The 23,396-nt window shown below is 37.3% G+C and overlaps 1 protein-coding gene across 2 annotated transcripts in view; it reads right to left on the bottom strand.

Annotated features, from left to right (window-relative positions):
• Positions 1-1,011: 1,011 nt before the first annotated feature.
• Positions 1,012-23,396, bottom strand: part of PLAA (phospholipase A2 activating protein) — a 40,321-nt gene continuing 17,936 nt past the window's right edge. For both annotated transcript variants that reach the window (XM_019965869.2, XM_070794187.1), the window contains 9 exons: positions 23,136-23,271; positions 20,840-21,009; positions 17,175-17,332; positions 16,265-16,484; positions 14,348-14,419; positions 11,104-11,172; positions 5,886-5,987; positions 3,351-3,515; positions 1,012-1,743 (listed from right to left, as the gene is read on the bottom strand). In XM_019965869.2, the coding sequence (XP_019821428.2) occupies positions 1,178-1,743; positions 3,351-3,515; positions 5,886-5,987; positions 11,104-11,172; positions 14,348-14,419; positions 16,265-16,484; positions 17,175-17,332; positions 20,840-21,009; positions 23,136-23,271 (1,658 nt within the window). In that variant the 3' untranslated portion in view covers positions 1,012-1,177. The remainder of the gene's footprint in view (positions 1,744-3,350; positions 3,516-5,885; positions 5,988-11,103; positions 11,173-14,347; positions 14,420-16,264; positions 16,485-17,174; positions 17,333-20,839; positions 21,010-23,135; positions 23,272-23,396) is intronic.

Genomic DNA, 23,396 nt, shown 5'->3' with positions numbered 1-23,396 from the left:
TTAGGAATAGTCAAACTTCTCTCAAGAAATTGAAGTCCTCTTAAACAATAAATTAGTAATTAACGGATTGGTTCCTGCTTGCTGTTAGTTGCAAGGATGTTCACAGACAAACTTGTGATATGCTCCTCTCCCCCACTCATTCTCTAGGAAGTATAGAATGGTATGTACTTTTCCCTTTTTCCAATCATGATTCATCCTACCATCTTTACTTCTGAAAACAGAGATAACATCATCCTACACTTAAGGAGATTTGGGGATTAAATATCGAAGTACTGGTACCAACACAGTACTGGGACCATGTTTAGGGGCTCAAAAATACTAATTTCCAATGACAGTCTCTGGACTTGCAAATAACAGTTTGATGTACTCTTGCTTGCACAACTGTCTGATAATATTCAACACATTCCAAACTCCCTCTGATATATAGAAATAACCAAAAATAAACAATCAGATTATTTTTGAAACTGGAATAATGAAGTTATCCCAAATAGTGAAGGGGAAAAGAAACTGGATCATGAACTTGTAGTCAATTTGGGGCTTCATATGACTGAATTGATACCTAACAAATTTGCTTTCAAATACCTAACAAATTAGTAACTTGCTCTCAATCATCTAAAAATAAGCCATTAAACAAACTTTCTATTTACAAAGGACTTAAATGAAGAAATTATTTTACATCTCAATATATGGAATAATTTGTAACAAACTTAATTTTAATTCTAAAGCATTTGTCCTAAAACAAGACTTTGAAATCATTCAGTGCTATTGAATCAAGCAATGAAAATGAGTAGAGTGGAAATTAAATAAAAGACAACCACCAAGAAATAACAATCTGGTGTATACAAGTATAATAGCAAAAGCAGATTACATAAATAAAAGCCCTTTTCTTCTAGGTGGCTAATGTAAAGGAATTCTGCCACTGTAGTTGTGTTGTTGGTGGTCATAGCTCATTCTTAATTTATCTCTAAAGCTCTTAAAAACCTGCCCGCATTACACAGGAAAATTTCACAGTTCATCAGTGCAAAAATTTTATTTCCCCTCTCCCCACTACCCCACTTTACAGGATCTGAAATTTTACTTAATCCACAGCATTTGTTTCATCATCTGTTATCAGTCATGTGAAATGTGAAAGAAAAAAACACTCATCAATTTAAAATCTCAGTCCCCTAACCCACTGTTACAGTAAATTTAGGATAAGTCTACAGCATTCACTTACTTTAGCTGGCTCTGATACTGAGGCATACTTTTTTATTTGAGAATCAACACCTAAAGACTTGGCTAATTGTACAGCATTGGAATCATCACTGATAAGTGTCCCAAGAGCCACAAGAAGTCTAAAAGTGGCTTCGAGGTCTTGTACAACTTCTAAGACTGTGCTAATTACTGACAAGCACTGAGCTTTCCCTTCAATGTTATGGTCTTTATGAAAACACACAGAATAGTTCAGGGTCAACGTAGCCAGAGCAATGTGAATGTTCTTATTGCTCCCTGATTTCAGTTCTATTGCATGGGACAACAGTGATTCCCTCTGGGACATCATGAGCTTTTGTCCTGCCTGGCCAACAAAACAATTGCAAAAAGTCCTCAGAGCAAGCAGCTGGTTTGCTGGCTTTCCTCTGGGGTTCAGAAGACTGACGAGATGGCTGCTGAACCGAGTCCCTTCTTTTTCGTTGCAGAAGTTCTCATTCACACTGGGATGTTTAATTGACAGCCGAAGAATGTCAAGGGCAGGAAAGACAATATCTGTGAAAAAGAAAAATTTATTTTTAAAAAATTAAACATGTTAAAAATCATTTGCCTGCTTTACAAATGTGTAATTTCTAAATTTTGTGTTAACTGATTTTTCATATTTATAGAGGCTGTAATTATTGCTGTAAGATCAGATCTGTTTTAAAATATAGTAACTCTCCTGGGTTATTAAGATAGCTTGACATACAATGAATATTCAATAAATGCTTGTGGAAAAAAATAGGATTGGGAACTCGCTTTTAAAAAAATCCTAAAACAAGACCAAAGAATTGAGGAGGGAAAGTTCTTTTTAAAAGAATTCTAGTTGACAAATGCTAATAGGATGTTTATATATGTTGGTGGAGAGATATACAGTTAAGGGACTGGATAGACACCAAGTGAATGAAAGCTCTTTTCATACTGTTGAGAGCATACTGAGCGTTGAAGAATTGATGCTTTAAAACTACGGTGTTGGAGAAGACTTTTGAGAGTCCTTTGGACTGTAAGGAGATCAAATCAGTCAATCCTAAAGGAAAGTGAAAGTCACTCAGTTGTGTCTGACTCTTTGCGACCTCATGGACTATACAGCCCATGGAATTCCCCAGGCCAGAGTACTGCAGTATTCTCTTCACTCCCTTCTCCAGGGGATCTTCCCAACCCATGGATTGAACCCAGGTCTCCCACATTGCAGGCGGATTCTTTTATCAGCTGAGCCACCACTGGAAGTTGCTGATGCTCAAGTTGAAGCTCCAAAACTTTGGCCACCTGATGTGAAGAGCTGACTCACTGGAGAAGACCCTGATGCTGGGAAATACTGAAGGCAGGAGAAGGGGAAGACAGTGGATGAGACGGCCGAATGGCACCACTGACTCAATGGACCTGAGTTTGAGCAAACTGGGAGACCTGGTGAAGGACAGGGAAACCTAGCCTGCTGCAGTCGATGGGGTTGCAGAGTAGGACACAACTGAGCAACTGAACAAGAACGAATGCTCCAAATAATCTTATTATCACTGAAAGTGAGGACAGCAGAAATTATGGGCCCTGTGATATAAAGGTAGTATGCAACGTCATTTATAAAGGACATTCACCTGATAAAAACTACTGAACCAGAATCTAATTATGTCTAACATGAAAAACAAGAGACAGATGGACACATTAAGTGATCAGTCAAATTCAAAACATGGGGAATTCTGCAAGAAAAATGATTTTTTTCCTCCAATAAATCAATCATGAAAAAACAATAGGAAAGAGGGTACTTCTGGAATAAAAAAGAATTAAGTAAATAAGAGGAAAAATACTTGGAGCAAATGTTTGTAGCCTATGGTTAACAGGTCACAAAGAGTTTCATGGATGACTCGCAGGGGATTCACAAATGCTCTGGAAGAGTGTATAAAATGGTCCATGTATGGGGATCATCACACTACCTTCACATTCTCATAAGGTATGTGACCAGAGAAGATTATGGACTAAAGTGGTACAGTGAATCCTGTGAAGTTTTTCTCAATGCAAATTTCAACTACCACCTTAACTTTTATTTAATCTAAAAACACCAGTAGTATGGATAGGAATAAAAAGATACACTCTCTGTTTCCTGGTTACAGTTTTAGAAGTAATTTTTGTACCTTCAGGCCAGTTAACAGCTTTCCATAAAATCTGAAGTTGCTGGGCTGTGGGTTTTTCTGAAGAATTATTACATATTAGAGACAGTATCTTTTCAAGAAGTACCAAGTCATCTTCAGTTAACTTCTTCTCTTCAGATGCAGTTCCATTAAGTTCCTTTAGTTTACCTAGAACCAAATCCAAACCATCAGTATTCTCTAACTGTAATTAGCCACATATAATATACATAAATGCCAACGTTTTCAATAAGAATATGCTACCACACACCATGGGGAGATAAGATTTTTCACAGCAATTATCAAAGACCATAAAATAAGGCCTGTGAGTATTTTTAAGCTAAGTACAGTATACAAAAAGAAAGGTTACTGTGATAATTTGTTATCCTCTAAGATCTTCGAAGCTTTTTGAGTAAGTTTTTAGGTATACTGTATTTGTTATCATTTTAAATGCTTTTCAGAGCAGTATTAGATAGCACATACAAGTCAATCCCCTACTTTCTCACTGAGAAAATTTATAACTTTTAGCCAACTTACATCAACTTCTATGACGCCAATGATATAGTCAAAAGGCTGTGTGCATGCATGCTAAGCTGCTTCAGTTGTGTCTGACTCTTTGCGACACTACAGATAGTAGCCTGCCAGACTCCTCTGTTCATGGGATTCTCCAGGCAAGAAACCTGGAGTGGATTGCCATGCCCTCCTCCAGAGATGTTCCCAACCCAGGAATTGAACCCGTGTCTCCTGCATCTCCTGCATTGGCAGGAGAGTTCTTTACCACTGGCACCACCTGAGAAGCCCAGTCAAAAGCTAAATGTGTATTTATATTTAATTCACTGACTGAGCTCCATCTGTACATTTGACATCAAATTATTTAAACACGTTTAATGGAAATGTTGCCTTTCCCACCATATTCACATTTCATGAAACGATGTCTTTCAAACTCTTCACATGCAACTTCAATATCAGCATCCTTGTCATCATTAATGTTACTTTGAGTCATCTGACATTATTTTGTCAAAAATCTTTATCTCAAAGAATAAACAAGTTAAAATTTCAAAATTTTTACCATTTGTAACTGGAAACTTGGATCTGTTTCATTATTCTTTGGCATTAAAAGCTGTTTAACAGAGTATTAAAACAAATCTTATTTAGGGAATGCAAAAAGTAAGAGGTCTTTTAGATCTCTACAAGAGTTTAAAAATGACAAGTTGCCTAAAAGTGTGTATGCACTTCTTTATTGTTGAAAAAAAAAAAGGAATTAAGACCTATGATTTTTATAAAGATGTTATGAAAAATAATGACAAAAAATAAAACAAAGCAAAACAAAAGCCCCCCAAAACAGTAACACCACTGTCATATATTCAGATATGTATGTTATCTCAATAGACTTTCACCATAATCTTTGTGGCAAACAGAGTTAGTAATACTCTTAGTCAAAAGCAAAGAAAAAGAAAAACTTAGTCATTTTGTTTGGAGGAAAATAAATTAACAGAAAAAGTAATCAAAACCAACTGAGCAGTTTCAGATTTACAGACAAGATCTTTGTTTTTTAAATGCTTTGCTGATTTGTTTTCATTATTTTTTTTCTGAAAACAGTAAGAATTTAGGGGATAGGATTGATATTTTCCCCTTTAATATTTTTTCTCGGTAAAGTCATCAAAAAGTATTTACTTAGATTTGTGTAAGGTTTCTTATAAAGTGTTAATGTCCATTATCAGATTGTATATCTTTAGTTGACTCAGTTGTGTAATACCAAAATACAAATCTCTATCATGTAAGCACCTGGTTCCCAGCATATGCTTAGGAGAGAAACAGCCTTGAGAGAGCATCTCAGAATCTGTGGATATGTAAGAAAAGTATTTAATTAAAACACACTTACCTAAATGTTGTGTGAAAGTCACTCAGTCCTGTCTGACTCTTTGCAACCCCATGGACTATACAGCCCATGGAATTTTCCAGGCCAGAATACTGGAGTGGGTAGCCTTTCCCTTCTCCAGGGGATCTTCACAACCCAACTGAACCCAGGTCTCCCTCATTGCAGGCGAACTCTTTAGATTTCTGGAGTGGGTAGCCTATGCCTTCCTTCCCCAAAGGATCTTTCTGACCCAGGAATTGAACGGGGGTCTCCTGCATTGCAGGCAGATTCTTTGCCAACTGAGCTATCAGGGTATATGAATGCATATATATGGAATCTAGAGAGATGGTACTAATGGACCCACTTGCAGGGCAGCAATGGAGACACAGTGGGGGAAGAAGAGGGGAGGATGAATAGAGAGAGTAGCGTTGAAACATACACATTATGATACGGGAAACAGATGGCCGCTGGGAATTTGCTGTATGATGCAGTGAGCTCAAACCTGGGTCTCTGTGACAGCCTAGAGGGGTGGGATGGGGAGGAAGGTGGGAAGGAGGTTCAAGAGGGAGGGGTCATATGTATGCCTATGGCTGATTCATGTGGATGTATGGCAGAAACCAACACAATATTGTAAAGCAGTTATCTTCCAATTAAAAATAAATAAATTTAAAAAATAAACTTACCTAATATTTGTGTAGGGTTTGCTTGGTCAAAAGTGACAGCCTCTTTTTTAGGAAAATAAATATTCACTGTCTTAGATGCAGCTGACTGGTAGGCACTGTTTCCTGTTTACAGAATAGAAGGTGAAAATCATTCAGAGTGGCCAAAAAAAAGATTTTTCTGACTTTTGTCATCAAAATTATGATATATAACTATTCAGTGCATGCAATAAAATGACAACCAACTTCAGAAAAAAAAACAGAAAGAAAACAAATCTCTAAGATTTTATATACTACATATATTTGTTCATATAATAAATTTTAGTTTTGGGAAAGGGAGCTTAAATGAAAAACAAAGCCTTTCCATTTCATATTTTCTACTTCTCTCATATTTTTAAGATTCAATCTAAATTAGAAGTTTTTAAAAGATCAAAGAATACAGAACAATTATGAAACTGTCCAGTTCCTCCTTCTCTAGGCATACTGCTCTCTCTCTTCTCATTCCAAATGATGTAGTAGGCACTGTCATTTTCTCTAATCATTTTCATAAATCCCTCCCAGTTGTAAGTTCCTGAAGGGAATATGTATTTACTTCTTAAATATCCATTATAGTAACACTAACTCTGTATCTGATGATAAACAAAACATAGCCACCAGATGAAAACTCAGTAAATAAAGTTAAATGAAGCTAATTCAACTAAAATATAATTTATATCTAATTTATGTTTTACTTTCATTTCAAATCTTAATTTATACAACGTTTTTGTTCTGATGCAAAATTAAGGTATTGTGCAAAAATGTGAATAAAACATTTTGATCTTCTGAGTGTATTAGAAGTAGAACGGGGGAAGGTAGATAAATGAAGAATGAGTTAAGTGCACAAAATTAATTCTAATTGCTTCCAAAGATAAAATATTTACTGACATGATCAAAGACACTGCTTGTACTCCTGGTTGTTAAAGAGTCTCGATGTGGTTGCTGCTGCTGCTGCTGCTGCTAAGTCACTTCAGTCGTGTCCGACTCTGTGTGACACCACAGATGGCAGCCTACCAAGCTCCCCGTCCCTGGGATTCTCCAGGCAAGAACACTGGAGTGGGTTGCCATTTCCTTCTCCAATGCATGAGAGTGAAAAGTGAAAGTGAAGTCGCTCAGTCGTGTCCAACTCTTAGTGACCCCACGTACTGCAGCCTACCAGGCTCCTCCGTCCATGGGATTTTCCAGGCAAGAGTATTGGAGTGGGGTGCCATGGCCTTCTCCACTAGATGTGGTAAGGAAATTGCAAATCAAATATCATCCAAACAATTGAGTACAATGAAAAGTTCTCTGGAGGAAAAGTACAGGATGCATTGAGAACCTATGACAGAGTAGAGAATCTAGCAAGAGGCATATATGTGTACCCAGGAAGTTTCACTAAGGTCATTTAGGAAATACTATTTCAGTTCAGTTCAGTCCCTCAGTCGTGTCCGACTCTTTGCAACCCCATGAATCGCAGCACGCCAGGCCTCCCTGTCCATCACAAATTCCCGGAGTTCACTCAAACTCATGTCCATCGAGTCAGTGATGCCATCCAGCCATCTTATCCTCTGTCATCCCCTTCTCCTCCTGCCCCCAATCCCTCCCAGCATCAGAGTCTTTTCCAATGAGTCAGCTCTTCGCATGAGGTGGCCAAAGTACTGGAGTTTCTGCTTCAGCATCATTCCCTCTAAAGAAATCCCAGGGCTGATCTCCTTCAGAATGGACTGGTTGGATCTCCTTGCAGTCCAAGGGACTCTCAAGAGTCTTCTCCAACACCACAGTTCAAAAGCATAAATTCTCCGGCGCTCAACCTTCTTCACATCCATACATGACCACAGGAAAAACCATAGCCTTGACTAGACAGACCTTTGTTGGCAAAGTAATGTCTCTGCTTTTGAATATGCTATCTAGATTGGTCATAACTTTCCTTCCAAGGAGTAAGCGTCTTTTAATTTCATGGCTGCAGTCACCATCTGCACTGATTTTGGAGCCCCAAAAAATAAAGTCTGACACTGTTTCCACTGTTTCCCCATCTATTTGCCATGAAGTGATGTGAATGTTGAGCTTTAAGCCAACTTTTTCACTCTCCACTTTCACTTTCATCAAGAGGCTTTTTAGTTCCTCTTCACTTTCTGCCATAAGGGTGTCACCTGCATATCTGAGGTGATTGATATCTCTCCCAGCAATCTTGATTCCAGCTTGTGTTTCTTCCAGTCCAGCGTTTCTCATGATGTACTCTGTATATAAGTTAAATAAGCAGGGTGACAATATACAACCTTGACGTATTCCTTTTCCTATTTGGAACCAGTCTGTTGTTCCATGTCCAGTTCTAACCGTTGCTTCCTTACCTGCATACAGATTTCTCAAGAGGCAGATCAGGTGGTCTGGGATTCCCATCTCTTTCAGGATTGTCCACAGTTTATTGTGATCCACACAGTCAAAGGCTTTGGTATAGTCAATAAAGCAGAAATAGAGGTTTTTCTGGAACTCTCTTGCTATTTCCATGATCCAACAGATATTGGCAATTTGATCTCTGGTTCCTCTGCCTTTTCTAAAACCAGCTTGAACATCAGGAAGTTCACGGTTCACATATTGCTGAAGCCTGGCTTGCAGAATTTTGAGCATTACTTTACCAGCGTGTGAGATGAGTGCAATTGTGCGGTAGTTTGAGCATTCTTTGGCATTGCCTTTCTTTGGGATTGGGAAAACTGACCTTTTCCAGTCCTGTGGCCACTGATGAGTTTTCCAAATTTGCTGGCATATTGAGTGCAGCACTTTCACAGCATCATCTTTCAGGATTTGGAATAGCTCCACTGGAATTCCATCACCTCCACTAGCTTTGTTCGTAGTGATGCTTTCTAAGGCCCACTTAACTTCACATTCCAGGATGTCTGGCTCTAGGTCAGTGATCACACCATCGTGATTATCTGGGTCGTGAAGATCTTTTTTGTACAGTTCTTCTGTGTATTCTTGCCATCTCTTCTTAATATCTTCTGCTTCTGTTAGGTCCACATCATTTCTGTCCTTTATTGAGCCCATCTTTGCATGAAATGTTCCCTTGGTATCTCTAATTTTCTTGAAGAGATCTCTAGTCTTTCCCATTCTGTTGTTTTCCTCTATTTCTTTGCATTGATCGCTGAGGAAGGCTTTCTTATCTCTTCTTGCCATTCTTTGGAACTCTGCATTCAGATGCTTATATCTTTCCTTTTCTCCTTTGCTTTTTGCTTCTCTTCTTTCCATAGCTATTTGTAAGGCCTCCCCAGACAGCCATTTTGCTTTTTGCAGTGGCCAGGAGGAGCTACCCAACGCCCCCACGCCTGAGGCCAGGGGCGGCAGCCGGGAGGACTAACCCCACCTCCAAGGAGCGGTGGCTGAGCAGGCGCAAGAGCGCCTAGAGAAGCTATCCCACGTTGAAGGTCAGGAAGGGAGGTGGTGAGGAGATACCCCTCGTCCAAAGAAATACTATTTAGGAAATACTATATAGGAAAATTAAATAAAAAGAAAAAGGAGGGGAAAAGCCAAACAACAATTAGTGGTCTAAATAGCAATGCAAAAGGTACAAATATTCCAAAGGAGAACAACATGTACCAAACTCTTGAGGTAGAAAACAGCATGCCACGCTCAAGACACTGAAGCAGGTCAGTATGGCAGAAAAGAGGCAGAAAGGAATGTGATGCAAGGCAAGAGAAAACAGTCAATGGGGAGCTATTACAGTGCTTTAATCATGGGAGGGGCATAAACAGAGGACCACTGTGAGACCAATTCAGGGGCCAGTATTTCATTAGTCTAGGTGAGAGATGACAATGGCTTAGGTAAAGGTTCAGCACCTTTATTCAGCATATAAAAACTGTTAAAAGACTTTAATTTCTGAAAAATGGGAGGAAATATTGTGAACTTTAAGACTCTTTTGTAGTATAACGGGTACAACTAACATTACTAAGCATTTATTCTGTAGAAAATTATTTATATAAATTTTGTAATTTTAAACTCTTAACTCTAGAAAGTAGATATAATTTTGCAAATGAGAAAAAGACAGGCACAGAAACAAAATGACTTGCTCAAGGTAAAACACATAAAAAGTAGTGGAACTGAGACTTCAATCAAAGCATTCTCACTCCAGAGTCCTTAATCTTAATTAATCACTAAGTTAAACTTCAATACTGCCAGCCAATGTTACTTTTGCAATGAAAAAATAGCTTACAAAATCATATTCCAACTTAGTTCTCAAGTAGAGTGGTGGGTTTATGAATTTTGTATTATGCTTAATAACATGTCACATATATTCTCTATATTTCTCATATAAAATAATAAACAGGTAGAGAATGATACAGAATGAATAAACAAGGTCCTACTGAATGAATAGCACAGGGAACTGTATTCAATACAAAAGAATTATATTCAATAATTCCACTAGGGTGATAGAATATGAAAAAGAACATAAACTGATATATAACTGAATCACTTTGCTATACAGCAGAAGTTATACAACACTGTAAATCAACTATACTTCAATAAAATAAATTAAAAAAAATAATACATAGGGAAATATATATGCCAAGAGATCTCCCAAACTTTCAAGAGGTGAACCATAAACTCAGTTCTGGATTTTACTGGCAGCCAATACAGAGGGAAAAAGCATGCCTGCATGTATTCAACAATGATGAACAAGTAAGATTCGTTGGGGTCTATGCTAGATACTAAGAATAAAAAAAAAACAAACTTGCTCCAGGGAAAGCCAAATATTCCAGGCCTAAATGGTAAAAGCAAATTCTTTTCTGAGTCCTCTCAATGTGTAATATAGTAAATAACATTCTAAACACATTATGTAAGAATGAAGGGTAAGACATGGGAACAAACTAAGACTTTGTAAGGATAGTGAGGAAACCAGCCTTAACACAGAACAGCACTTTTCCATCCTGGTTGCATATGAGAAAATTATAAAACTATCCTTGCTAAGACCTCAACCCAGAGCAACGTTAGATCAAGCGAGCATCACTGAGGATGAGGCTGAAGGACTTTGTCTAAGCTACCCAGATGATTCCAGCATGCAGTAATGACACAATTCTGAGAACACTCAAAAAGTCAGGTCAAAAGTTTGGTCTTGATTTACTGTATAAAATGTTTTCCAGCAAGAAAAAGATGACAATTTTCTTAAACTTTTATTACATAAAAGTTCTAATGAATTTTAAAAATCTAAAAACAAGAAAAGGAAGTGAAAAGTGTGTACCTGTAAATGGATCAACTCCAGCCATGGTAGTTCCCATACTTGCAGAGCCCGGTACATACCGACCACCACCTAAAATGCAATAATACTCATAGTAAGCACAGGGTAATGGCAAATTATACTAAAGTTCAAACTGCTCCTTCTTTACACAGAATGACTTATTTTCACTATTAGTTACATTTTCAGAATGACATCTTAATAAATGGGCTTAATAAATGGGTAGTAAATTTATTACAGCAAAATGCTTAGAACAGTGTCAGCCAATAAACTTAGCCAGGGAAGTTATCCTCAAGTAATTACATACCTTATATACTATAATTATAGAAGTTTAATGAATTACAAAGGCTATTAGACTGGCGAGAAAGTCACAAGTTTCCACTATGAAAGGTGGACACTATTCTATTGAAATACAGACACAGGATTAGCTGGCATATAAGACAAATGGAAAAGAAACTAGGTGAGAGTCAGAGGTACTATGATAATACCCCAGTGTCACATTTGAGAATACTTGCAGCTGCTTTACTGACAATGGAAAGAAAGAAACAGGAAAAACAAGTATAGAGAATCAGCAGAATTTGGAGATGTTCAGAGTCCTTTTTTAGGACTTCCCACAAATTAGCTTTTGTGGGAAGAAGGAAGATGAGCTACTTATTATTCTAGCCCCTCTGATTTTAACGTTCAGGAGTTGGTATAACCAGTGCAACAGAAACAGAAAAAGCAAACAAAGCTACAAAGGTGAATGGGATTCATTAAAATAATGAAGAACACAGAGTAAGTGGATTTGCTGAGTTTTCAGGATATGCTGGCTAGCAAGCTAAGTATCTTATATGCAGGAATTCATTTAAATATTAATTAGGTATCATTGTTATTCATAAAAATTTAGAAAAGGAAGGCTGAATAATTTGCCCAAGGCATTATGAGGCAGAATGTAGTCCTACAGTGTGCCAAATGTGGTTTTCAGACCAATCTGAATGAGAGTCACTGGTTCAATATGCAGATTCCCAGGGCCTGCCCATAAATGCTTAGTGGTACTCAAAATTAGCTTCATTTTAAAAACCAACGGGGAGCTTTTAAAACTACCTAAACAGCAAACCACATCCAAGACCACTTAATCAGGGTCTTCCCTGGTGGTCCAGTGGTTAAGAATTCATCCTGCAAGGGAGGGGATATCGATTTGATCCCTGGTCCAGGAAGATGCCATGGAGCAACTAAGCCCGTGTGCCACAACTACTGGGTCTGTCTTCTAGAGCCTGGGAGCTGCTGCAACTACGAGCCCATGTGCCACAATCACTGGAGCCCCGCACACCCTAGAGTCCAGTGTGATCTGCAACAGGAGAAGCCACTGCAATGAGAAGCCTGCGCACAGCAACTAGAGAGGAGCCCCCACAGCCCTGCAATTAGAAAAAGCTGATGGACAGTAATGAAGACCCAGCACAGTCAAAAATAAACAAACAAAAAGACCACTTAATCAGAATTCCTGGCTAAGGGGTCAGACTACAATAAGTATTTTTAACCTCCTCACCAATGTAGTGTATCAGAATTTTTGTGGGTGGGACCTTGCAATAACTAACTTAAACAAGCATTCCATAAATAAGGAAAAAAAAAGAATTAAGATTGACCTTAAGTTGTAAGTAAGATGCAGAAATCTTCTGACCCCAGGGCTATTGGTAAAACTGGAGGGACGATATCAACAATAATAAGAGCTAACATATATTGAGAGTTTAAATATTATTAATATATTCCAGGCATTTTGCTAAACACTTTGTATGTACTACAGGATTTTTTATAACATCTCAATATGGAAATATTGTTATCTATCTTTTGATAACTGTGGTTCAGTTAACCTATTACTTTAGAATTTTCCTGGACTTTTAGTATGCTATCTTGCATATCTCCATAATCAGTGAATCTTCTGAGTTATTGATATTGTGCAACAGTGAGACATGCTTCGGTTACGATGGCCCCAGTTGTTCTCTTGACTTTGTTGGTACTGTTTGAAGCTTGGTATAATAGTCTTTCTGTTCCAAAAAGAGGTGCTAATGACATTCAGGAACTCTGTTGTTCTAAGTTTCAGGGCATCACTGTGCCCGAGTATGCCGACAGAGAAAGTGATCATCTGATCTACTCTTCAGATCTTTACTACCTTTTCAGGGTCACCAAAGACTTCCTTAATAGCCATCATGCTATCACAACATTTAGCTTGATAGTTGGTTTCTGTAGTACACTGGTACACTGCACAGGGTGGAGCTATTTGCATCTAGGCCACCAATGCATTCTCAGGAGAAGGGAAGCCTACTGAGAGCAGTTCACAGCTTCAGGATATGACCCAAGGTTGCATGTTGGTCCCTTCTATGGTTTAGATAGGACCATACGGTATCACTTTTAGAGCTCACAGTACTAAGTCTGCAGGACCAATAGATACCATAAATGCTATGAATCTCTTCCCAAATTTGGTACATTGTCCAGGAATTCTGGCTGAAGATCCAACAACAGCATCATAAAATACATCAAATGCTATTCTGAAAACAGAGATTTCTTCAGTTGCATTAAAGTCCAATTTTTTTCCAGTAGTGTTGATGCTGAGGCATGCATACCTTTGGTAAATAAAGTCACTTTGAAGAGCTACACCAACACTTCCAGGGCTTCATGAAGGCCATTAATAACTTAGATTAGGAAGACTAATCCTGGGTAGCGGGGTGGACTGTCTCCTTCCATGCTAAAGGCAAAATGTGCCTGGCCAAACTTCTTGACTGCACTGCTCCATCCAACATCCAGGACTCACATGGCTCCTTCTTTGCTCATGATCAGTAGCATCTCGCCAGTGACAGCACTCATGCTGTGTCTTGGGTGGTGGATTCCCCTATTATCTAATTTCACAGATAAAAAAAATAGGCTCAGATAGGTTAAGTAACTTGCCAACTTCTCACAAGTGGTAGAGCCAGATTTTGAACCAAGGTCTGTCTGACTCTAAAATCTAGGCTTTTAATGACGCTACTCTCCTTTTAGGAAGGACCACTGGAGTAAATGATGAATTTTAATAATATGTTTTTAAAAGTCAGGAGGGAAAGCTAGAAAAGTACTCAAGGAAAAAGAAAAAAAGGAAGTTAAAAAGGAGATTCATAAAAACTGGAAATACCGATAAGGGAATTACCAGTTATTGGATAATATCTTCAAAATGTTAAGCTACAGAATGCAAAATATTACACATTTTAGGAAGAAAGACATATTGCTCAAAACTGTTTCCCACCTGTAAAAGGATCCGCTGCAGGAAGGGTGTTAGAAGATCCTGATGAAGAGCCTGGAACGTACCGACCGCCACCTGTGCATGTAAACAAAGGAAAATCTGAAGCACGTCAAAATTCTGACTTTCATAAATAGCACACTGCTTACATCAGAAGACTCCAAGTGTGGAGAAAAAAGAACAAGGCAACAAAAGACAGAATAAGAGGAGTTATCTTAAGAGGGGTTATCATCAGAAGTCTTACAGTTGGTCAGTAAAAAACTAAAATTTCAGCGATTCTCTAAGTTTTGTTTTTGTTAACTTTAATACTTTTTATTATATCTTAGTTTCTGCACTTAAATAGTAAAATGACTAGGAATTCAAATATAAAAAGATAAATTGCAGTTGGTCTCTGACCTAAATAATACACCACACAATCAGTTTCTGTTCCTATACAAATTCACTAGAATTCCTGCTGTTGTTGCTATCAAAACCACAGGCAGTAAATGTTAATCTTTTAGAGAACCTCCAGGTTCATTAACTCATGTGTCAAATAGTACATTCAGTGTGGAGATCCAGCAGGGAACAAGATTGCTTGTATCCACTGAAGCTTACAACCTACTGGAGAAGAAAATTACAAAGGGGATGAGTGCTACAAAGGAAACAGATTTCCCATTTATTTCTTTACAAATGTGTGGTGTGTGTGAGTAGGCTTTGTTAGTATCTCTAAGGAAATAATTGGAGGCATCTACCAAAGATATATCTGAGGATGCTGGTAAGGGTTTCGGAGGAGTAAAAAAGGGGAGACTGTTAGATTTCCAGATACAGACAGCTGCTTTAACATCTGTCCTCTATCTATCCCACAAGACAGCTTATACAATACAGTACTCTTTTGTACTGTAGGCTGATACTCCAACCAGAAATATCCAGATATAAGCTTTGTTTTCCCTTTTTCTGTCAAGTCTATCTGCGAGGGTTCCATTATTTATAGTTCTGTAGTGATTCAGTCTGATACCTCTGTTTAAATCAACATGCAGCTGAGATTAGCTCTATGATGTGAATGAACAATAGAATTTTGAACTAGAAGGAGAGAAGATGATTTAGGAGTGTCTGTGAGGGAAGAAGGAAAAAAAAAAAAAAGATCTGAGACAAGAACAGAATGTGCAATGCTTGTAAAAAGGAAGAACACCAGCACATGAAAGATGGGGTCAGAAATGACAGGAACCCATTTAATAATAAAACGTCAATTTCAAAATTTTATTTAGAGCTGGCCCTGTATTTAAGAAAAGAGGGAGAATTGTATTTCCTCCCATACCATAGCCTTGGTTTCCGGGACCTAGAACTCAGGCTAACACTTCTAGAATTAAACTCCACTCAAGGACTCAAGACTAATACTACTGGGGTTATAATACTCCTGGCATGAAAACCTAATCCCATTTATAACACTTTAAACACTGTATACTATGTAATAAACAAGTGACTTAAAATGAACATGACAAATACAAATAACACATGAACTAAAATTACCCACAGTTCAGTTCTAGACTTGATGCATAACTAACCAGTTTAGCCCCATGTGAAACAGAATTTCTATTTAATAAATTTCACCAAAATAACATGAAACAGTAACATGAAGAAACTTACAAGTTTATTTGCATTTCAAATGGCTGAATTAGTTTCTTAATTTTATTTAGTTTACAGTGTGGCTATATTTTTGAAAGAGAACAATTTACAATTATTTCTATAAATACAAAATTACTATATAATTTGAAGCTCAAAAATATAAATCTGCTGTAGATCTTATTTTTAATTTTTTTATTTAAATAGTTAATCATAATAGGTGTTTAAATACACACACACACACACACACACACACACACACAAAAGATAATCAACTCTGATGGGAGTATTAATATATAAGACTTAATACAAACCCTAACTTACCTGTAAAAGGATCTGAAAAACTGGTGTTTCCGAGTCCCAACATTTGACCTTTTGTGTTATCAATAATAAATTTAGCCACCTGATCCAAAAACATAGGATTCAAATCATTCTTCTGTAAGAAGTTGTATGCAGCTAACCAGGGATCATCAGTGATATTATATGGTAATTTATATGATGGTCCACCTTCATTGACATCAATTGAGAAAACATAATCAAATTCCTTAAATGGGAATATAAAAAGGAGATAAATGATTACTGTCTGTTCATATATATTAAAGGTATATATAACACAGAGTTATTTTAATAATGATAGTGTTAAACTTTCTCCAAAGCACAATGTTAAAACTTCTACTAGGCAGATAATGATTAACAGCAACCATCTGCATGTGCTCTAAGAATGGTAGTTCTCTGGGGTAGACTTAGGGGATGGATTATGACAACACATTAACTATAAAACCAAAGATTGGTTGGCAATTAGCTGATCTGAAGGCCAAAAGTATTAGCTGTTGCAAACATGTTCATAAAACACATGCCAGCATTTTAAGCACAGCCTTGCAGGGTCCCTCATGGCCTGTCAAGTTAAATGCAGCTAGGCATGAAGCATGAGAGGAAGGGTAGCACAGAAGTGCCAAACCCAAAACGGTCGGGAATAGCTTATGCATCTAACTACCAAAAGGCAAATCATGGCCAGGGCATCCATCACAAAAGGAGCTCTCTCTGCATGCAAAGATACTTAAAAACAAACAAACAAAAAAAAACTACTCAAAGACTGAGAATCTCCCCACTGAAATGTATTTTTAAATGTCAAAATACCAAAGAAAATTTTATTAGCATGGGGAAAGGGAAACAAAACCATTAATTTGTCAAATGCTTTAAGATAATAGTAATTAGAAAGCAGAAGTTGACATACTTTCCCTTCATATAAAACTTTTCCAGACGTTTGCTGACTAGCACCAGAGGAGCCAACAACATCACCAATTTTTATCCACCTCCTTTCATTAATACTCCACTGGTAGGCTTCAACTTTCTCTCCATCTCTGATTAGACGAGTCTGTCCTTCTCTAGTACCTTAAAATAAAAATTGTGTGAGTCAGAGAAAGGCAGAGTAAAATTTACAAACATTTAGATTGAAAATTTTTTAATTTTAAAGTTTATACCTAAAATATTAAATATTTTAAAACATAATTCTACTAGAAAATGGCCAAAAAGAAAATAAGGCTTCAAAGGAAACTCTATTAAATAAAGGATGATTAAAAAGATGTGATTCTACTAAAAAAGTAGCTGGCTAATCAAAAATAAAACGAGTTTTATTAATAAATGTCTTCTGACAATACTTCATTTCAGTAAATGATTCTCCATTCTTCTAGCTAATCAGGCCAAAAAGAGTAGAAGAGTGATTCCTTTATCTCAACTCTAATCCTACAGCAAATTCCATCAGCTCTATCATTAAAATATAGCTAGAACAACTAACTCTTCTCACCATCTCCAATGCTACCTATTGGTACAAGCCACCAGTATTTCTTAGTTGGACTGATTCAATGGCCTCCTAATATAGGCCCTGGAACCCCCTAGAGTCTAAATACACTGGCTGTTTATTGTGCTTATTATATTCTCTACACAGATGTTGGCAAGATTTGCTTCCGACCCTCCTTAGGAACTTTACCTGAAAGTCACATTCTCAGAAGGCCTTCAGTGGCAGAGGCACCTAGCTGTCCTCTAGAAATTCCTGCTCCTATTACAATGGAGTCCCGAGATTACATACTGAGTAATGGTCAGTGGAATCTGGGTGGGTGTGATATCAGTTCAGTTGCTCAGTTGTGTCGGACTCTTTGCGACTCCATGGACTGCAGCAAGCCAGGCTTCCCTTTCCATCACCAACTCTTCAAGCCCACTCAACTCATGTCCATTGAGTTGGTGATGCCATCCAACCATCTCATCCTCTGTCCTCCCCTTCTCCTCCCACCTTCAATCTTTCCCAACATCAGGGTCTTTTCCAATGGGTCAGTTCTTCGTATCAGGTGGTCAAAGTATTGGAGTTTCAGCTTTAGGGTCTGATATATGCTGGTTCCAAACCTAGTCCGTCATTTTCTACCCTCCCCTCTTATACTATCTAGTGATTGAATGTCTATAACCAAGGGGACCCTGCAAGCACCTGCTGAAGATGGTGATTTAAGCTCGAGCACCTGAATAACTCAGAGGAGTACATATTCCAGGACACCCTGTCATCAACTGAACTCTAAATGTACAACAAATAAACCTTCTCTTGTGTTAAGCCACTGAGATTTTAGGATTTATCTGTTATAGCAACTAGTGCTATCCTAAGTAGTAAACATTTCCTGACCACTGAATTTATAACTCCTGTTTTGATTTTTATTAAAACTCAACTCCTGCTTTACTTTTCCCATAGAATTTATCATTATCTGACATACTTGTGTATCTACTTACTTTTAAATTATCTGCCTCCTGTAGAGTATAAATTTGTGAGAAAAGAATCTGTATTGTGTAGAGTTTAGAACAATGCCAGGTACACAGTAAGTACCTAGTAAATATTTACTGAATGTGTATATATGTATGGACAAAAAGATCACATTTTTGCAAAGAACTATAAGAATATTAAAAACATGAAATGATATGAACGTATTCAAACTCTGGTTTCAGAAATCCAAAGAAATTTTTTATGTGGGTTGTATCAGTTGATTTACTGAATTTGAAATTAAAAATGAGAAGAATAAAAAATATATTTACTTCATGGAAAACAGTAAGTGATCTCTTTGTTATTGTTGTTTAGTCATTAAGCCGTGTCTGAGTCTTTTCAACCTCATGGACAGTAGCCCACCAGGCTCCTCTGTCCATAGGATTTCCGAGGCAAAAGTACTGGAGTAGATTGCCATTTCCTTCTCTAGGGGATCTTCAGGACCCAGAGATTGAACCTGCATCTCCTGCATTGGCAGGCAGATTCTTTACCACTGAGCCACCAGGGAAGCCCAATAGATCCATTACATATTGAATAAGTAATAGTTTAATGAAAAATTAGTTTTAGAAATTTAGTAAGAAGACTGGCGTTGGGCACTGTTGTATGTTTTCGTAAATCTCTTTACCGTCTCTCTTAATGGAAGACAGCTGGATTATCATACCTGACCCTGCATTTAACCTTTGTAATTTGTTATTCGGTTGCAGTATATCAAGAAAATCCCATGTCACACGGATAATACAGTTGAAAAGAGAGGACTGGTCTAACAGCCTTTTCAGAAAAATGTGGATATTCTACATGGGCAGATCCTAAAAGGTTAAAACTTTAGAATCTAAAATTGTATCAATGAACTTGTCATGCTCTATTATACTAAAATCCATTGGTCCATCAAACTCTGAACAGTTCTTTTACTCATTTATGATTGTTAGACCACAAACTGGTCATCTGGAAAACACTGATTAAATCACTGATCTATACAGATCTTCCATATGATTACACATTTTATTATTCAATATTAAAAAGTCTCATTTGTTAATATTACCACTGATGTTACAAGTCTTTCAAAATTTCAATTTTCAGTTGGAAGTTTGAATCTTATCTTTGGCAACAAATACTATCAATCGTTTTCCTTAGAGTGACATGCTCATTTCATTCATTTTCCAAAAAAGGCCTGCCAAATATCTAAGTCTGAATAACTACAGCTGTTCTTCGAAATAAAAGTGGCATTCCATGAAAAAAGGGAAAGTTCAGCCTGCAACTCCAATGACTGCAGAAGTACTTAACCCGGAGGCATGTGGTGCTCTGGTATACTGTAGGTGTTCTTTACATCTTGTCATCCAGAACGTTAAAAACATGTACTAAAGGGCCAAAATGCAATTTTTAATGCTTTTTCAGGAACATTCTTAAGAGCAGATGCATTTTTTCTTAAAAACAATAACTGCATGCCAGTGAAGAACACCATGACCACCTGAACAGTCTGGTGCCACTGCCTTGATCTGTGTACTAAGGAGCCAGCAGTTTTACCCACCACTGCTTTTATACCATTTTGTTAACACAGTGTTAAAAGTCAAATAACATTTTTGTATTACAAAACTAGTTATGACCATATGGATATCCTGAAAGGATCTCAGAACCCCCAGGGATTCATGGATCAAGGGATCACGGATCCATCCAACATAAAGTTTCATTTGAGACAACCACTGTCCTGATTTTAAGCTCAAATGATGCCGAACTCACTAAGCAGACATTCCATTATTTAAACTCATTTTTAGTCTATACAGCCTCTCAGAGAATCAAGTCAACCAAAAGTTATTAAATGATTGACTTCTGAACACCTACCATATACATGAACTAAGTATTAAAAAAAAAAAAAGATTCCTGTTTATGGGGAACTTAGCTCAAAGTCTTTAAAATGATGAGGCAGAGGCAAAAAGAACATGGGTTTCTCATTGTGATTATGCATAATAAAAATTCTCAGAAATTGGTGCCTGGCAATGAAAATAATACTGAATGACTTAACAAAACAATCTTTTTTTCTGTCACTGATTATTCCAAAAGGCAAACATGGTATCGTTTTTTACTACTAGATACACTGAAATATTTACCAGGTTCATTCAGATGTTCCCTCCCAGGAAGTTGTTCAGCATTAATGTCCCCTAAGTCACCAGTTTTGGAATCAATGGTTGCTTGAGAGAGTTCTCTTTCAAAAGCCTTGATTTCCTCAGCACTTGCTGTCCGATCCTCTGATTCTGTAAACACTCTAATAATACCATCACTGTAATGAAACAGAAACTGATTTTAAGTCATTACCACAATGTATTAACATTATCACACTTAAAAGATCCAAAGCAAAAATAATCTGTATATGTGAATATGAAAAATGTTACTACATATTTATTGCTGAATATAGAACTATGCTGATTTCAGCACACTACTCTCTACTTTCCAAAGCAACAGAAAGGATGGAAAAAGACTTTTTAAGAAAAAAGTTACTGGCAAAGAGCAAAGAGATATATATTTAACACAATTTTCAATTCCAAATTAAATATTTACCATCACAAAAATCTACAGGTATAGTATACACTTTCAAAGTTAGTAGTACACATGTATTACAGTATACAAAAGAGTGGTGAACTGTTTCACTTACAAAGGGCTCAAATGCCCAACATAAGGCTTAGAAAATACTAGATGCTCGATATCCATTCATTAGAAACACATGGAGCCTGTCCTTGCTATTCCATTAATTAGCAATGTTACCCAACAAAACAAAACAAAACAAAAAAACAGCTTCACCTCTGGACTAGATGGCAGGCCCAATTTCTATTCTTGGGAAAATGACTTGGTTTCCATTTCTCTTTTCAAAATTTTGTGGTGAGAGAGGCAAGTTACCCACTTTCAACTGTATTAATCTCACTCAGCTCTATAGTGAACTTTCTTACTTAACCTTCTACTAACAGCAAATGTTATCACTTTATTTATTTTTCTTCAATTTTAAATAAGTTTAGGGTGAAAATAACTAAACCGACATATCAACCCTGACCCAGCCAAGGAGTAACACACACGTGCTTTAGTAGATCCCGTTCTCTTACGGCTGTCACTCTCTTTTTCCTCTTGCCTTCAATGCCAGAGTAGCCTGTGATCCTTTCCTTCATCCATTTCTTCAAAAAAGTCTTTGTCTCCTCTTACTACCTTTTTCTATCATTTTCTATCAAAATGTGATGTCAAAAAGGTCACTACTAACATCTTTCAAAGCAAATCCAAAAGCTTTTCTAACTTTTCATTCCTTAACCCCTCATGTACTTACTGACACTGATCACAATTGGCCTCCAAAATCTCTTTTTTCCAAGTTTGAATTTCAACACCTGGATTGTTTTTTCTTTTTTCGGCTACTGGCTTTTCTTTCTCTATCCACAGTGTAGCATAAATTCAGCCTTTAGTACTGCTCCTTCCCTTCTGTTTCTTCGTTCAGATGCCCTATCCCTGGTCTCTGGAAGTCTGGTGCTAATCTTGATCTGCGGTCCCAGCTGTTACACTGGGATCCAGTCCAACTGCCTGAGTGTGACTTAACAGCACAGATCCCAGGAGGTTATCACCTTTCTCACCAGACCAGTTCTCGCACTTCTCCATTTTTATTCATGTGGACTTCTACTCATTCAAACTTTGAAACTTTATCCTTTTTTTTCATCCCCTTTCTGATCATTTTCCCTCTGCATTATCTCATTTTTTGGTCTTTTATCTATTAATACTGTGGGGGTAATAATATTTCATAACTTTACATCCCACCCCTACAGTTGCTTTTTAATTTGGTTTCCTGTCCATTGTCACCACTAGTTAAATCTAACCTACATATTTAATGATTCCTAAGTTCTGTTCACCACTTCTTACTCAAGAGCTATAACCCTTTAACCCCAAGCACTGAATCTAACAAACGCCGGGCATTCCAGGCTCTTCACGATTAAGCCCCACCCTACCAGCTTACCACTGTCACCCACTACTCCCCAGAACTGGGCCTCCACCATTTGCCTTCATCTCCCACACACGTCACTCCTGGTCCCATGCCACACTTTACTTGTACTTCTATTTTTGATAGAAACTTTATTTGCTGTTTTTATTCATTATCTTTCAAAACCCAATTCAAATTTCTTCTCCAAAAGGTTTGCCCACACCAATTTGTAATTTCTCTCATTTCAAGTTTCAACTGTACAACCTGTAATACAATACTAATGCAATATATATCATGTATCACTAATGCAAAAGCTGTTATACCTACTACTGTTTTGTTTAGTGACACAAATATACCTGTGATCTCCCCAGTTCACCTGAAATTCTATGGCTTATCTCTGTGCTCCCTACCTAAGGCCTAGACACATATCATTGATTGATTGACTAGAATGTGAATACCTCGCACCAACCACAATGTCACCATTGTCCAGCACACAGCAGCACCATATAGACTGAGCTGGAAGTCGGATTGTTTGAGCACATTCCCCATGTTTCCAGATTCTCAGAGATCTGTCTTCTGCTGTTGTCACAAAATCTAAAATTAATGAATATGGGAAAAATTAGCCTGAATAAATAAAATTCAGTATTTATATATACTACCTTTCTAAATAGGCATCAGATCAGATCAGATCAGGTCACTTACTGATATTTAAACCCCAA

Source organism: Bos indicus, chromosome 8, assembly GCF_029378745.1.
Source record: "Bos indicus isolate NIAB-ARS_2022 breed Sahiwal x Tharparkar chromosome 8, NIAB-ARS_B.indTharparkar_mat_pri_1.0, whole genome shotgun sequence".
Taxonomy (NCBI): domain Eukaryota; kingdom Metazoa; phylum Chordata; class Mammalia; order Artiodactyla; family Bovidae; genus Bos; species Bos indicus.
This window is presented reverse-complemented; position numbering and strand designations above follow the sequence as displayed.